This window comes from Nannobrachium achirus, assembly GCF_963921795.1.
Source record: "Nannobrachium achirus genome assembly, chromosome: 13".
Taxonomy (NCBI): domain Eukaryota; kingdom Metazoa; phylum Chordata; class Actinopteri; order Myctophiformes; family Myctophidae; genus Nannobrachium; species Nannobrachium achirus.
Genome location: NC_137833.1, coordinates 61,355,634 through 61,372,666, shown reverse-complemented (window position 1 = coordinate 61,372,666; position 17,033 = coordinate 61,355,634). Strand labels below are relative to the sequence as shown.

The 17,033-nt window shown below is 42.1% G+C and overlaps 1 protein-coding gene across 1 annotated transcript; it reads left to right on the top strand.

Moving 5' to 3' along the window:
- Positions 1–4,497: 4,497 nt before the first annotated feature.
- aprt (adenine phosphoribosyltransferase) lies at positions 4,498–15,157 on the top strand. The gene is made up of 5 exons (XM_080741015.1): positions 4,498–4,632; positions 7,376–7,479; positions 7,635–7,768; positions 8,743–8,821; positions 12,130–15,157. Exons 1-5 carry the CDS (start codon positions 4,544–4,546, stop codon positions 12,267–12,269), a joined length of 546 nt encoding a protein of 181 aa, XP_080597141.1. The 5' UTR covers positions 4,498–4,543; the 3' UTR covers positions 12,270–15,157.
- The last annotated feature ends 1,876 nt before the right edge of the window (positions 15,158–17,033 follow it).

The window sequence follows — 17,033 nt, the reverse complement described above, 5'->3', positions numbered from 1 at the left end:
AAAGACGTTTAGTCACTTGTCCGCATGCCCCACATTTTAGCACGGCAAATGCGATAAAACAATAGAACGAAGCAAATTAAAACATTTTAACACTCATCTTTTCTTTTCCCTAATTACAATCTAAAATATGAAACCTTGTTGTAAAAAAACAAAGTGGTCCTTTAAAATGTTCTTCTCCTTTCCTGCTCCTCAGAGGAAGCACAGCCCAACCTCTCTGTGTGGGAGGAGGATTACCTCACTGAGCAGCAGCAGGAGTGGAATTCCAGTCCGAGGCAGAAGAACCCGACCTTTGAGCAGCAGCCAGGACAGAAGACCAGAGTGTGTGAAACATGAATATGAAATGTGCAAAGAAGAGGAAGAACCTGTGCCCGTCACTTCAGCAGAGCAGAGACCAGAGGACGACACCATCCATGACACATTCACTCCTCAGTGTGTGAAACGTGAATATGAAATTTGCAAAGAAGAGGAAGAACCTGTGCCCGTCACTTCAGCAGAGCAGATGCCCATAGAGACTGATGAAGCGGTTCCATCTCCAGGATTCTCTGAGGCTGAAAATGGAGACGAAGACGAGGACTGGAAGCTCAGCAATGCCACTCAAGACACAGACAGTGACAGAAGTGAAGAGTGGAGGCCAAGCACGCTGACAGTTAAGACACCGCGGATGAAGAAAAAGCGGAAATCCTCCATCATCTGCAAAGTATGTGGGAAGGATTTTCACTCCGAAGTCTCGTTGGTGAATCATGTGGATAGTTACCCTAAAGATGACTGTGGGCTGCGTGGCGTGCACTTCAAGACAGAGGAGGATTTCAAACTTCACCTGAAAACTCACAAGAATGTTAGCAAAGGTTTGTGACGTTTGTGGGAAATATTTTGGAAAAACCTGCCTTTTGGGGAGACACATGAGGAGCCACACAGGGGAGCGGCCATACGCCTGCCCCACCTGTGGTAAATGCTTCGGAAGGAAGTCCACTTTAGGACAACACGTGTGGACTCATTTAAAAGACAAAAGACTCACTGCAAACATTACCTATGGAAGACAAGGGGGGTGTTAATGCAGAGGTCAAAGACACTCGAGCAGAGTTTCTCAAAGACAGAGCAGAGTTTCTCAAACTTGTACATTTCAAGGTCTCCTCTTAATTCTGACAGTGTACAAATGGAACCAAAGGGACCTTGTTAGGGTCCCTTTGGTTCCATTTGTACACTGTCAGAGTTACAGACTTGTAAGGGTCCATTTAGATCCCTATAAATGAACCTAGAGAGTCCCTGAAATCCACTTTGAGAAACACTGCACTAGAGCACAGAAGAATGTGAAAGTACACGTTTGTGCCATTTGTGGGAAATGCTTTGCCCAACCTTGCCTTTTGGAGGTGCACATGAGGAGCCACCCAGGAGAGAAGCCGTTCAAATGCAGTGAATGTGATAAATCCTTCAAATGCAGTGAATGTGATAAATCCTTCAAATGCAGTGAATGTGATCAATCCTTCAAATGCAGTGAATGTGATAAATCCTTCAGTGTACGCCAATATTTGACAAGACACCTCAGGACTCACTCTGGGCAGGAGCCATACTCATACCACCTGCCGTAAATGCTTCTTTGACAGTTCTGGATTAAAACCCAATCAGAACAGGAACTCATTATTGTATATCATTATTTTATGCTTTAACTAGTGCCGCTTGTATATCTGCTATTTTTGAAAAATCATGAAAATTATAATTTTGACCCGATTCTATAAGTGTATTTTGAATCCTTCTAAGATTTTTTGAAAAACCTATGTTTCTATTTCAGCAATCTGGCCAGCCATCGTCAAAGAAAAGGTCCTTTTCACTTAACTGGAGCTCAGTTGGTCTGTTCTTGAGAGACTACTATGTCAGTGGTTCTCAAAACCTTTCATGTGAAGGACCCCAAAATTGATATTTATTTGGCCACGGACCCCCGTCTCAAAATATCTAGATCCAGGGACCCCCCAGAAGCAAAATTTGAGTTACAAATGTTCGCTTTAAAAATACATATATTCAAAGATTTACACACATTTTCACTACTTTTTCAAAAATAGCAGATCTACAAGCTCGCAGCGTGGCACTCTGTGCCGCGCTGTGAGCTTGTAGATCTGCTATTTTTCAATAGTTAAAGCATTCAATAATTCTAGGCCTAAATGGGTTAAGAAAACACATGCTGGCTCATTTAAAATAAAATAAAACACTCATTGTAAACACGGCTGTATTTGACAGTTGGGGTGGTTCTGCAGATGTGGAAGACGGACTGTAAGTCGTAAAGTGTGCATGAAGGATTTTCTCTGTATGGTGTTGAGAGCAAACCTTCACCAAGGAGAATACTTGTGCATAAAGTACTGTTAAAATAATAAACTGTTTAAATAAATGAAACCTTTCTTCAAATGTATTTTGTTTTCATCATTGTCCCATGACATGTTTCTTCAATGCTTTGTGGTGTTACATACATTTGTTAGTATTTTGGGATAGGCCACTCCACATTTTGGCCACATGGTGTGAAAAGTGCATTTGGTCTTTGCCCGATGACAAACCTTTCCACCGAAATCCTGGTTTTGATTTTGAACTGTATTTTCTTTAAGTATATGTGTTGTGTTACGATGTGATAAAAAGAAGAAGAAGAAAAAAAAAAGACTCACTCAGGGTTGCCGTTGATGAAAAAAGTAATTTACAGGGTCGCTATAGATAGATAGATAGATAGATAGATAGCTTTATTGTCATTCAACATATACATGAAATGCATAAATGAACGAAATTTCGTTTCACTGGCTCCTAGTTAAAATAAGTTAAAATACTAAATATATAGTATATAGGCCCTCTGCCTTAACAGGTGTACCTTTATGAACACATTGGTGAAAAAATGTATTGGTAAGCATTCAAAGACTGTGGTACTAAATGCTTCAGTGACCACAGTACATAAAAAAACATATGAAGATCCACAGGGGAGTGAAGCCCTTTATGCAATGTGTGTGGTGAATCATTCAGCGTACGTACGCAACGTACGCAACACTTTGACAAGACACCTCAGGATTCACACTGGGGTAAATGCTTCAGAGGCAATGCCTCCCGTCCAGCTCCCGTCTGAAAATGGGACCTTTTCTATGTCTGGCCGCACTGGAAGGCCAGCAAATATTAGTTTACACCTCTCTGGCTTAGCGGAGTTTGTGGTGTGGAAGAGGAGGTCTCCCCGAACGTGTGCATGTGTTCAAAGTGCCGACGGAAAGAGACGCCTCCCGTCCAGCACCCACTAGAGTCAGAACATGGTGCTTTTTGTGAGTCTGGTCGCACTGTAAGCCAACAGCACTTTATTTGACACCTCTCTGGCTTAGCGTAGATTGTGGTGTGGTAGAGGTCACCCTGAACGCGTGCGTGTGTCATAAGTTCCGACACGAAGAGCCGTCTGTTGTCCAGTGTCCAATTTGTAAAGGCTCACTCCAGTAAACAGCATGTAGCCTATCTATTTAGTTTTATTTATTGTTATTAAAACATTTTATTTACAAATAAACATATGTTTTTGTTGTATGGCTTTGTTTAAATGCTTAATTTATATTTTAATGAGCATATAATTTGCAAATTCTACGTTTTTCAAAAGCATTAATTGCTATTATTTTATTTTGAAGGCGAATGAATCAAACCGGAAGTCTTAGATTTGCCAGTTCCAACACCGGATATTCTATATTTGCTCACAGAATGCAGCTCTAACGCAATCATTCATTGATTTAAGTGGTTTTATTAAAAGGCATACATTTGTCGCAAACCCCAACTTTATTCCAATAAATGCAAAAGATATACGTTATAACAGATATACGAATAACACGTAAAATAGCTGAAGTGAAGCAAGCTGCGCCAAACTAACAGTTTGCAGCTAAGCTAAAGCTAACACACGTTTTCTTTGCGCAGGCGCACATCACTTCATTCAGTAAAGATGGGATTTACGTTCTTTGAAGTGAGCCGGATCCCTGGGATCCGTTCCTTTCAAAGAGCCGTTCAAAAGAGTAATTTTACTTACAACTTAGGCTACTTGTAACTTTGTACATTTGGATTATAATTACAAATCACTTGAACTCTATACATTTCGGCCATTTGAAAATAGCTGATCTACGAGCTCACAAAGCGTCACAAGTTAACGCGACACATTGTGTCTGATTGTGAGCTATTTTCATTTTATTTAATCTCTTTTTCCTACATTTTGTTTTTATTCATCGGAAAACTTGTGAACATTTTGCATAAATGAGTACTTTCTACTATTGGTACCTTAAGTGCATTTTGATACCAATACTTTTGCGCTTTTACTCAAGTACATTTTAATATCAAACTTCTACTTTGTGGATGTTTGTACTTTTTCCCCACAACTGTTTATTTAGAAAGGAACGGCTCCCTACTGCGAACCGGATCCCATCGTTCATTTCAAAGAGCCGTTCAAAAGACTCGATTCGTTCACGAACGTCCCATCTCTATCATTCAGCCAGAGGACTGTAGCTCGTTCATAGGAGTGTGTATGACAGCAGCTGGATGATACGGACCAATTTACCTCGCTATGGCAGACCAAAAACAATCCAAGTTACAGCTTGTTTCAAGCCACATCAAAGCGGTCCAGGACTTCCCAAAGAAAGGGATTCTCTTTAGGTAAATAATATGTTAATTTAAAACGTAAATAATACCAGTAAGACTCCCTAATCGGGAGATAAGCGACCGTTGGTCGCTTATCTCCATAAATAGGCCAAAAAGTAGTTTGTGCAAAATCGTCCTGATGGTGGCGCTAGATGGGACAGATGCGTTGTGATTACATGACTGTAGAGATACTGTGTACTGGTGTGCATGATTTTAGGGCAAAATCTGTAGGAGCAGGGTGACTGTAGAGATACTGTGTAGTGGTTTGTGTGATTTTAGGGCAAATTCTGTAGGAGCAGTGTCCAAAAATGTGTTTTTTAAAAATCAGCCAGATGGTGGCGCTAGATGGGACAGATGCATTTTGATGACATGACTGTGTAGTTATGAACAATAGCTAATGTATACAATTGAAAGTGAAAGAGATGACCTTTTTAACATTCCAGCATTTACAAAAGCAGTTTCTGTTAGCTAAAGGGTGGGCATCTGTATTTATGGTTGCTAATATGTGGCTATTGTTCTGAGGTTTCAGCAATGATCACCTGACACTTAAGCATGGAGGCTCATCCTTCCTGGACTCCCTGGTGTGAAGGGGTGTGTGTGTGTGTGTGTGTGTGTGTGTGTGTGTGTGTGTGTGTGTGTGTGTGTGTGTGTGTGTGTGTGTGTGTGTGTGTGTGTGTGTGTGTGTGTGTGTGTGTGTGTGTGTGAGAGTGAGAGAGAGAGGACAGTGGCAACATTCCTTGCCACTTGGCAGGTCACACATTATGTTTGAGAGAGAGAGAGAGAGTGTGTGTGTGTGTGTGTGTGTGTGTGTGTGTGTGTGTGTGTGTGTGTGTGTGTGTGTGTGTGTGTGTGTGTGTGTGTGTGTGTGTGTGACACAGAGAGAGCAGCCCCGTTGGGGTGGTCATTTGGTCATTTTTGCACATTTGGTAATTTTTTACACCTGGGGGTCCCCCAGGGACCTGGGGGTCCCCGAAACTCCGGGGGTCCTTGGAGGTTGTAGTTTGGCAGGCAAGGAGTGTGTGTGCAAAATCTGGCATGGATCGGGGCAACGGTTGCAGAGATATGAGCAGGGCAAAAGTGTGACGTGTGACGTGTGACAGAGGGAGTGACGGAGGGAGTGACGGAGGGACAGCCGGTGGAGGTTTGGATAGTGTGCAAGTAACTGCGACCTACGGTCGCAACAATGCGAGCCTGAGTTCAGTAGTAGTAGTAAGCTATTAAACCCACAGTGAAGCTGTCACATGGTCTGACTGAATGGGAAGTGATTTAACATTGTTTTACGTCTTGATGTAGCTTTTATGTTACGTTCCCCCTACAACACAGAGAACACACAACGACGTGACACTCGATCCATTTTCAATGGAATTGCGTTGAAAGGGAACAGTTTTGTGTGAAAAGTCTCGTGTGACTAGAAAAGGTGAAACATCAATATTTTGATTGTGAGTGTTTTTCATAACGGGGATCTCCTGCCTCTTTTTTTAATCTTTATTCAAACATCATGACATACAATTAACAAGACAATATGACACACGTGTCTTTATTAAAGGCATATAATGACGTAACTTTGACCATGTGTTTTGTTTACATAACACATGGTAACACATTAGTTTTCATCCACTGGAGTAGTGTTTCCCTGCAGAAACACACTGCCCTCTCGCTGTATTTTGGTGTTTGTTTTGGTAGATGGGGAAGTTTTTGAGGCATTGATTGGGTTGAATACTTTATTAACTCACTTAGCGCCGAGCGAGCCAGATTTCAATATGAATCTGCGCTTATAACGCCAGGAAATAGCTATATTGAATCCCCAAAATCACATTACATAAACAGGTACACGTGCCTGCAGATGCCACAAGATGACCACTAGAGTGAGCCATAGCTCATAGACTTTCCATGGTCCCATGTTAAGTCAGAATAAAAAACAAGGTTCATGACATAACAGGATGGTACAATGACATGCTCTCCATTGACATTCAATGGACAGGCCGCGGGCCGCCATTTGAGCTCAATACTGCTCAATTCGTGCTTGATCGTCTCAAACCACCATTGGTATGGGCATCGGAACGTATATAGATGCCACACAGAAAGTTTCCGAATCAAAATCCGACCTAGTGAAGCTACGTGAGGGTCGGATGGTTTGCATTGAGCCTAGCGGCTAACAGAGGCCTACGTAAACAGGAAGCTATGGCTTAAAGGTGACGTCATAATCGTATCCTTTTTTTTCACGGTTTTCATCTGTATGCTAGTCGAAGGTAAGCTAACCGTTCCGCTCCGTCTATCAACCCAAATTAAAAGCTTAAACAATGCTTTTATATAAAAGTCGCTCCGAGTCGCTCGGCACTAAACGCCATCATTAGTTAGTCGCCCCGAAAGTCGCTCGGCGCTAAGTGAGTTAACAGTTTAAAGAGAAAGCACATAGGTACAGGTTCATACAAAACAGGATGCTGGAAAGGATAAGAGGCTCATTTCCATTTTAATTGTTGTCTAATTGTTATCCTGACCTGAAATTGCATTTTCTGTTTAAAGGGCTGACTAGATGGGGGAGACAGACCCCTGTTACTGAACAAAAACTACATAGCAATGACCACTATCAGAATATAGAACCTTTTAACGCCTATTTTAACAAGCAAATCACCTTTAATGATGTGCCACTTTGTGTGTGTGTGTGTGTGTGTGTGTGTGTGTGTGTGTGTGTGTGTGTGTGTGTGTGTGTGTGTGTTTGTTTTTGTGTGTGCGCGCGCGTGTGTGTGTTACTGTACAGAGATATCTGTCCACTCCTGAAGGAGCCTGCAGCTCTGAAAGCAGTGATCGACCTCTTTGAAGAACATGTGAAGCAGACATACCAGCAAGTTGACCTGATTGTAGGCAAGCAGACATGATCATACAGACATATACTACAACTGAAGTAGTAAAGTAATGGGGGCTACTTTAGGTAATACAGGAATGATTTCAACTGTGTGTGTGTGTGTGTGTGTGTGTGTGTGTGTGTGTGTGTGTGTGTGTGTGTGTGTGTGTTTCAGGTCTAGACGCACGTGGCTTTCTGTTTGGGCCTCTGCTGGCCCAGAGGTTAAACGTGGGATTCGTGATGGTCAGGAAGATCGGGAAACTGCCTGGACCCACTGTGTCTGTGTCTTACAGCCTCGAATATGGCAAGGTAAAACATGCAGACACAAGTAGCTCCTTTCGGAACCTCTCCCTCCGCTATGCAGCTCCGAGATGAGGATTCTCACTGTCGTCAACCAGAATCCTCCGACTGGGTGGACGATCTGCCGTTAGCAAACACTTCTTACCTTTTGTGAACATTCTATCCAAAAGCACGGGAGCCCGGAAGTTAGTCTATGGGGAAAACACAGAACCGGCTGACAAAATGAGCGATATAAACTCTTTATTTCAACCCCTTGCTTCAATTTTCTTCCACGCTTGAGAAGTAAACAGATGAGAGACCGGCATAGAACCTTTACTTTTTGGATAGAATGATCACAAAAGGTAAGAAGTGATCGCTAACGGCGGATCTTCTTCACCCCAGTCGGACGATTCTGGTTGACGACAGAGAGGAACCTCATCTCGGAGCTGCATAGCGGAGGGAGAGGTTCCGAGACAAAACCATACTATCAACCTCTTTACTTCAAGAACATTCTGTTCTAAGTTAACCCATCTTTCTGATGGAGCTTGGAATGAGGTGTAGTATCATGCACTAATCACATATACCGTAAATAAAACAAAACAGTCAAACTGAATAAGTTAGTCATGCCCACATTAGAACACCTTGATGTGACCTAGCCCTAGAATTGCGGTTACTGACACTGCATGTATTCCATATACAGCCAGGGATGCATATTTAATCAGACATTTAAAATGTCTGAATAATGGCCCAATATTGAGCTGATATTATTTTTGAATATTTTTGTTCCATTTGAAGTTGAAAAGGTATATTATGATGAAGAAGGCATATCAGTGTTAACGATTTGCTGTGTTATTTTAGCATAGCCTTTGAAAGTTCCAGCAAAAAATGTATATTTAGTAGACTCACACAGACCACTTTCTCTGTACACAATGTGATGACTTTCACAGCAAATCTGGAGATGTTGTTCTAGGAGGTAAATGTCTCCATTGTTGTTAATATTTCAGGCTGAAGTTGAGGTCCAGGAAGATGCTTTGATTCCCGGACAGAAGGTTCTGCTCATCGATGACCTTTTAGCCACTGGAGGTAATCAGTTTAACTCATTTGCTGCGATTTTAAACATGGTTGAACTCAGCAACTGCCAAATTGTCCTTACCTTTTAACGTGGGCACGTGCGCGCATCGCGCACGATCTGTGCATGTATCATGTAGGTGGCGTGTAGCCCCGACCACAGCTTTCGAATAAAACAATCCCATTGGGAAAAGACATTTCCGTTGTCAGGCTGTATCTGCCACTGTTTACATAAAAAATCATGTAAAAGGCCGAGCTGTGCGCTATGGTCCTGTGTGGGCACGTTCGCGCACATACAGAGTCGATCTGTGCGCAGATCATATGCCAGGCGGGTAAAAGACTCATAACAGTTTCCAAATAAAAAGAATCGCGTGATAAAAGACCATTCTATGGCCGTGCAGCTCCTTCCTTTGTTTACATGCAAACCTATGGAAGCGGAAATATGACGCGGCCTCAGACCGGATAGGGAAACCTAGATCCGGTCAAAACAGGAAATGCGTCCGGATACAGTTAGGAGGCGGGCCTAAAGAGTCAGAATCGCCGATAAACAGCGATCATACTTTTAATTTTTTTTAAATAATGATTAAAGCTAATTAAATCTTCGGGTTGCTCGGGCATGGCAGGGCAGTACAGCGGGAAATCTTCTGTTTCGTCGGGGATCGCGGCAAATTAGTTAAAAGTTACTTGGAACCCTAAATGCCTAAATTGAAGATGAACCTTGTGACCAGGTTCCGCTGCTACCATCAAACAAGGAGTGTGTAGCACCCAGTCCTGACAGTTTTCAAAGAGAAATGTTGTGCACACCCAAGTTGTAGCTCAAAAAAATATTTACTGTAAAAAGAATTGTCACAAAGTTTCAAACAATCTGGGCCTGGCCTTCATCAGGTGATTAGATAAGTGGCCTATTCCCTTTTATCTGAATCTGTCACAACGTGACCAGATTGGTGATGTGGTTAGGGACAAAAACGGATTCTTTTTTACACCCACGATTTTCAATGAATCCCACCAGTGTATGAATGAGAGAGAGAGAGAGAGAGAGAGAGAATAAAGCGTGATTACATTTTTGCAACATGCTGGGAATCATTGCAAATTGTACTTATTATGATACTTTATTGTATAAAGCAGCGGTCTTCAACAGGGGGTCCGTTACTACAGGGGGCCCTCCAAATCTTTGAGTGATAGAAACTTTTTTTTCTCCTTTTTTATATTAACCACTTAACCCTAGCGTCCATATTCTGAGAACTTTAGCCAAAAATAACAGATCTACAAGCTAACAATGCCTCACGATGGTGTTGTAGATCTGCTATTTTTGGCAAAGAGCTTTGGTGTAGAGGGGAAAAGGACTAAGTACAAAGTGAAAGGTCAAGTGTATTAAGTATTGACGGTTCAAGTGGTTAACTATCTGAGAACACAAATTGACATGCATCCAAAATACACTGATGATTGTGCTGTCAAACAATTAAACTATATGGAATCTATGAACAGGTTGTGGGGGTCCCTGCTTCATCTCTCTCAACTAAGGGGTCCTTGGCCTGAAAACGTTGAAGACCTCTTGTATAAAGGAACACGTTTTTTGTCCCTAACCATAATATCACCTCTCTTATCACGTGTTGTGACAGATTCAGATAAAGGGATTTGGTCTCTTATCTAATCACCTGAGCCAGGGGTAATTGACTGAAATGTGTATCTCTTTGTCTTTGCTGCAACCTGATGGTTTTGATTTACTATGATTTTGAGGCTTGTAAACATAGTGTACCCTACCAGTGGAAACGTGTTGATAGGCCCTTTAGGCAATGAAAGGGTTCATTTGAGGAGGAAACAAGTGTGATTCTTTGCCTTTGATAATGATTAGTATTAATTGCAAGTCCAGGCCTGGAATTTCGTCATTTTAGGGGCAAGGCCACTTGGCCTTTAATGTTGTAAATTTCTTGAGGGCACAAAGGCCAAGTGCCAGGGCAAGAAGGCCACCAATTAAAACAATGATTTAAGTCCACGCCACAGTCATAATTAATTTATAAATATCAAGAAACTGTTTATTTTTGGTTTTGCCATGTGCAGTGGTGTAAAGTAACTAAGTACATTTACTTAAGTATTGTACTTAATTGTTAATTGTAATTTTGAGTATTTCCAACTTGCTTTTACTTCTACTCCACATCTCAGATCCAAATATTGTACTTTTACTCCACTACAATTATTTGAATCCTTTAGTTACCAGTTACTTTAGTTTGCATATATAAATCATAATATTATAAAACATACATGAACCACTTTAGCCCTATTTAGGCTGTTTGAAAATAGCCAAGCTTGTAGAATAAATGGCAGATCTACAAGCTCAAAATGTGTCGCATAACGACGCGTTGTGAGCTTGTAGATCTGCTATTTTCAAACATTTTGTACTTTTACTTTTGGTAGGCTACTTTAAGTAGCCTACATTTGATACCAATACTTTTGTACTTTTACTCAAGTACATTTTGAATTTGAGGACTTTTACTTGCAATGGGAGTATATCTACATTGCAGTATTGATACTTTTACTTAAGTAAAACATTTAAGTACTTTTTTCATCACTGGTCATGTGCACGCACACACACACACGAGCTCCTCCCTCCCGTTCGCGGAGTGATCCTTCCTCAACTCGGAATAGCCTACTTGGAATAATGAACTTTCTGACAGCTCAGCCTCTTGGGGAAAGAATAGATTTGGTTCCCTTAGCGCTGCATTTCGGTTGTTGTTCTGAGCTCAGCAGAGCTCCGTTTGAAGGCATTCATTCGCACATCGGGATTTATTCAAAAGGCTGCGTTAGATAACTCCCATTTAGCCCAGTGATGCTTTTGTGTGTTGTTGTATAAACACTGTGTCGCGGTGGTCGCGGCTCGCGGGACTCCGGCAGCTATGCGGCGGCTGCTACGTAAATCGAATATAGTACTGGTCATGTGAGCAGCTCAACCAACCACGCACTGCTGTTACCGTAATGACTGGAAAATCGCGCAGAGGAAAAAGCGGTAATAAGCAGTTAATGGACTGCTGTGGGCGCCGGGCACCACGGCCACTGTGGCCGTTTGGGCATGTCATTTTTCGAGGGGCACACGGCCAAAGAGAGGGGCAACGACATGGCCGTCGTGGCCGCCGTGAAATTCCTGCAAAGAAATCTCAAAAAAAGTATCAAAAGGCTTTTTTTATGTTGGTCAAAACTAAAATTGTATTCATTTTTGTATAAATAAGCCTCCCTTCATAAGCACTTCAAAATTGAGGTGTCATGCCACTGCTCAGTACTTAACTTTATGTGTAGCTTTTAACAGGGTGTGTGTTTGTGTGTATTTCCAGGGACCCTTACAGCTGCCTGTGAGCTGATGCAAAAGCAGCAGGCAGAGGTGCTGGGCTGCTTGGTCATTGTCGAACTTGAAGATCTGAAGGGAGCAGACAAACTGAAACCACACAATGTCTTCTCACTGGTCAAGTACTGAAGCCCTCTCTCAACAGCTGTCTTTACATTCATGAAAAGTCCTTAATGTACAGGGTGTTGACCAGCCAAATGTTCTCTGGCTATGGCTGAATGATTTAGTTTCTCCAACCTGGGGTCCGCACTGCGCACACTAAAGTGGTCTGCGCTCTGCAGACCATTCTGCGTTGGCAGTCCGTATGAAAATGAGTTTTTAATTTATTGTATATATAATATTCACAAATAGAAAAATGATAAAATCCACACACCAGTATGATGCTCCAATTTCACGACAATTTCATATGTAGGCCCCATCTATTGGACAGCCACTATCTGGCCGATCTCTCGCTGCCATCTCTCACCTACTGCTTTGTTTGCGAGTAAATAAGCAAACAGTACTTGGCAGTTAACAACCCAGTCAACAACCCCCCCAGTCTGTCCATCTCAACCAGGCGCAACAAAGTTGTTATTGCGACCGTCAGGCCGCAAGTTACTATGAAAACCTCCACTGGCTGTCAGTCAGTCTGTCTGTCCGTCACGTCACACTTTTGGCCCTACTCTTATCTCCGGCAATGTTGCCCCTATCCATGCTCCTTGGCTGGCAAACCACAACCTCCGCCCCTGACTTCTTACATGCTTCTCTTCTAGCGCCACCATGAGGTTTATAAGGCAATTTGTATATACATGAGACCTGACAGTTGCTTCTCTTAACTAGGGAGTCTTACTGGTGGTATACTACAGTATTGACGCTTTTTAACCCATTTCTAAATCCACATTTTCTGAAAAATATATACTGTAACTGTATAGTGTATACTGTAGGTGTAACAGGTCCACATGGTTTAAGTTGTCATAGATTTTGCAGGGCAGTCCCAAATTATTTATATTTTTCCATTGTCCCACTTGACCAGAACAGCGTCCCACATTTCAATGATAATTGAGAGATAACAGCCATAAATCATTGTTAACCCAGTATTCAGTGTCTCAATGAGGTGCTGCTGAATATTACGATTGGTGGTCCAGTTCTGTTATCATTTCCAGTAACTCTGCATGATGTGTATGTGATGGATTGGAAACTAAATATGGACAGCCGTGTGTAATGGTCAATCTCGGTCGAGGCAGCACGGCTGTCCACCCCAGAGTCAGGATCTGCCTGACGTTTCCTCCTCCTTAAGAGGGGGTTTTTCGTTACCATTGTAGCAAATTGCTTGCTCAGGGTGGGGGCCTCGGGCCTGTGAGGTATCCACTCGAGTTCTCTCGGGGGGGTACCTCACAGGTACAGGTTCTGCTCGGGTTCTCTCTCTCCTCCCCCCACCCCCCCTACCCTTACCTCCCCCTCCCCTCCCCTTCCCCTCCCCCTACACACGCGTGCGCATGCAGCGCCTGTGTGTGTGTGTGTGCGTTCGTTCGTTCGTTCTTGTACATACGCATGCGGGACCTGTGTATGTGTGTGCGTGTGCCCCTTGTTGTCTTTCCCTTGTCTCTCCCTTGTTCTCCCTCTCTCCTCTCTCTCTCTCATGGCTCTTTAGCCTTTGTAAAGTGTCTTGAGATAACTTGTTATGATTTGACACTTTAATAAAATTGAATTGAATTGAATTGAATTGAATTGAATTGAATTGAATTGAATTGAATTGAATCCAACCATTGCGTAATGTGGCCATTAGTTCCATAGTGATTGAGATGTATACAATCAGAATCAGGCAGACGTTCGAATGAATAAATCCGACAAAATGTCTGCCTATTTCCGTCCTTGTTATGTGGTTTTATGACAGGTATTTTAGCACCTTTGTGTTGGGTCTCATTCACAAAGCTCCTCAGGCCATGTGTACATGGTAGCCTTATTAATGTATCTAGGCTGCCTGATAAACCAGTGGTTCTCAAACTTTTACATTTCAAGGTCTCCCCTTAACTCTGACAGTATACAAATGGAACCAAATTAACCCGTTAGGGTCCATTTATATGCAGTTAGAGTTACTTGTATGGGTCAATTTAGACCCCCACAAAGTCCCTGGAATCCACTTTGAGAAACACTGTGCTAAACTATTAGAAATTCGCATGAAAGATGCATAAGTGCTGGTACTACTGGCCATGTACTTTGTATTGTTTTGGGATTTTAAGCCATGGAAATGAAGAGCATTCCTTTCACTTCATTGTCAGTTTCACTGCTTTCGGTGTTTTGAACCTACTGTAAAGGCTTGGACATGAAACGCATTCCATGTCAGTTTCAAGGCAATATGATACATACCAATTGTGCAAATATAAAGAGTTAAGGCTCATTCCCACTGGGCCAGATAAACAGATACAAAATATCTGTCTATTGATACAGATAAACTAGACCAGGTCACCTGGACGTGCCAGACCCGCAATGAAAACTAGTATGGCACTGAACTAACACATGAACACACAGGATTTTATAGTCTCAGCAACAAAGCGTAGTGAGCTTGTAGATCGGCTGTTTTCACTAGTATGGCACTGAACTAACACATGAACACACAGGATTGTATAGGCTGAGCAGCTGGAAATGTTTGTGAGCTGGGCTGAGGAATTTATAGTGTCAGCAGCTCATCAGCCAACTCAACTCAGCTGGTCATGTACAGGTGACGGCACTCAAGGCAATCAGAGGAAAAGAGGACAGGCAAACTGAGGAAAAGAGGGACCGACAGACCGACAAAGCCTTATGTAGGCCGACCCCCTGGGTCTGGCAAAAATATATATGTCAGTTATCTGTATCTTACCATCCACTTGAATGGAGACAGATATTTTTTATGGGTTTATCTGGCCCAGTGGGAATGGGCCCTACACTGTAGATTGAAACAGTCATTTAATTTGTAATAAACTAGCCGTGTCTTATTTGCAATGAGATTTACAGATGTTGACATTGTAATATTAAATCAGATTTGTACAATTTCTGTTGAAGTAACGGTTGACAATGAGTTCATAATGAACACCATATTAAAGTTTGACTTTATACAAATATTGCTGCTCAAATCAATCTGTTCCCACTTCATTTCCTAAGATTGTCAAGCCATAATAGCTTTTGTAAGGGGGAGATGACCTGTCAGAGGACTGCAACTTAAGATAAATGTGCATATCCCTCAATGTGCATATCCCTCAATGGTAATCTACTAGTACAGGGGTCTTCAACAGGGGGTCCTCCAAATCTTTGAGTGAAAAATAGCAGATCTACAAGCTCAACGCCTCCCGCTGTGAGCTAGATTGGCTATTTTTGGCAAAAAGCTTTGGTGTAGAGGGGGAAAAAAAGAGCAGACTGAGTAGAGTGAAATGTGAAATTTGGGGAAAAGAGCAGACTTTCAAGCGGTTAAATATCGGACAACACTGAAATAAATACACCGAGCTGTCAAACAATTAAACTATGGATAGGTTGTGGGTCCTTGCTTCTCTCTCTCTCAACTAAGAAAGGTTGTGGGTCCTTGCTTCTCTCTCTCAACTAAGGGGTCCCTGACCTGAAAATGTCGAAGACCCCTGTACAGTATATTAAATAGACAGTTGTGAGACAGTTAGTTTTACACTACTGAATACTGATGTGTCGTTGCAACAGTAATCCTGCTCAGTACGAGAGCCCACCGTCTTGAGTAGGCTGCTGTACTCTCCTAGAACATAACGCCCTTCACACCGTCTTTTCTGGGACAAAATATTTGTCAAATCATTTATTAAATCCACAAGTTTTACTTTGAACTGAAACAGATGTGACATTATTCAACAATTGCGAGGAAGAGTCTATAGATAAACAAAGCAGTACCAGAATTCACAAACGCAATTATAACGGTACATATTAAAACATGTTGCACTAATGTTTCAGTTGTCAGTATTTAACTTGCATTAATCAGCTAAAGCCAGTAAAAATATATACAAGAAAAAAAAAAGGGTATTGCACATTAGCTGCCATTACACTACCATTACACAGGGGTATGGAAGCTATGAACGCTGCCTTTACGGTAGTTCAAATTCAATCTCTTTTTTTGTTAAAATAAGTGTAGAACAGACATTGTTCAGTAACAGGGGTCTCACTCTCTTCAGCTCTTAGTAAAATAAATCAGGGAGACAACAGGAAAACCGCAAAAATGTTAGTGATCTCACAAAATATTAGCATACAAAATTGGAACCCTCTCTCCCGATTGGATGAGATTGGTGTCCCACCTGAAAATATATTTTGTGTCAACTAAAAGGTGGGAGAAACAGGGAGGCCCTTGTTACTGAACAAACCCTATAGCTATGACTTACGGAATACAACAACTTTGTTTTAAGCAAAAATATCACTTACAGCACCTTTAATACTAAAACACCTGACGAATCATCTGTAGGTTGCAAGATATAAAAAAATCTGAGAAACCCAAAAATGTCTGGCTTCTTGTGAAGGTAGATTCCCCATTCGAGTAAGAGAAGCTGGGGCTCAAACGAGGTCCACGCAAAACGAGTCTCAATGGGAGGAGAATGGTGAGCCATCAGTGCCTCTCCTCCTCTTTCAGCCTGGCATTGAGTTTGTCCACAACAACGTTGAGTTCCATGCTCTTAGTCAGTTTCAGGTACATGTCCTTCCTGATGGGGTGGACAGCTAACCAGTCAGGGGCCAACTCTGACAGCAACCGGAGGTGTTTCTCCATCTCTCCTGAAAATGGAATGAAACCAATTAGACATCATTTACAACCGTCGTCATCTGACCATATCACGGTCCCTACTAGGTAGAATCTCCAGAAAAGTGTGCAATATTGAATATTGATGACACTTCCTCTGTCCTATCATATACACTATTCATTAGGGCTGTCGCGATTAT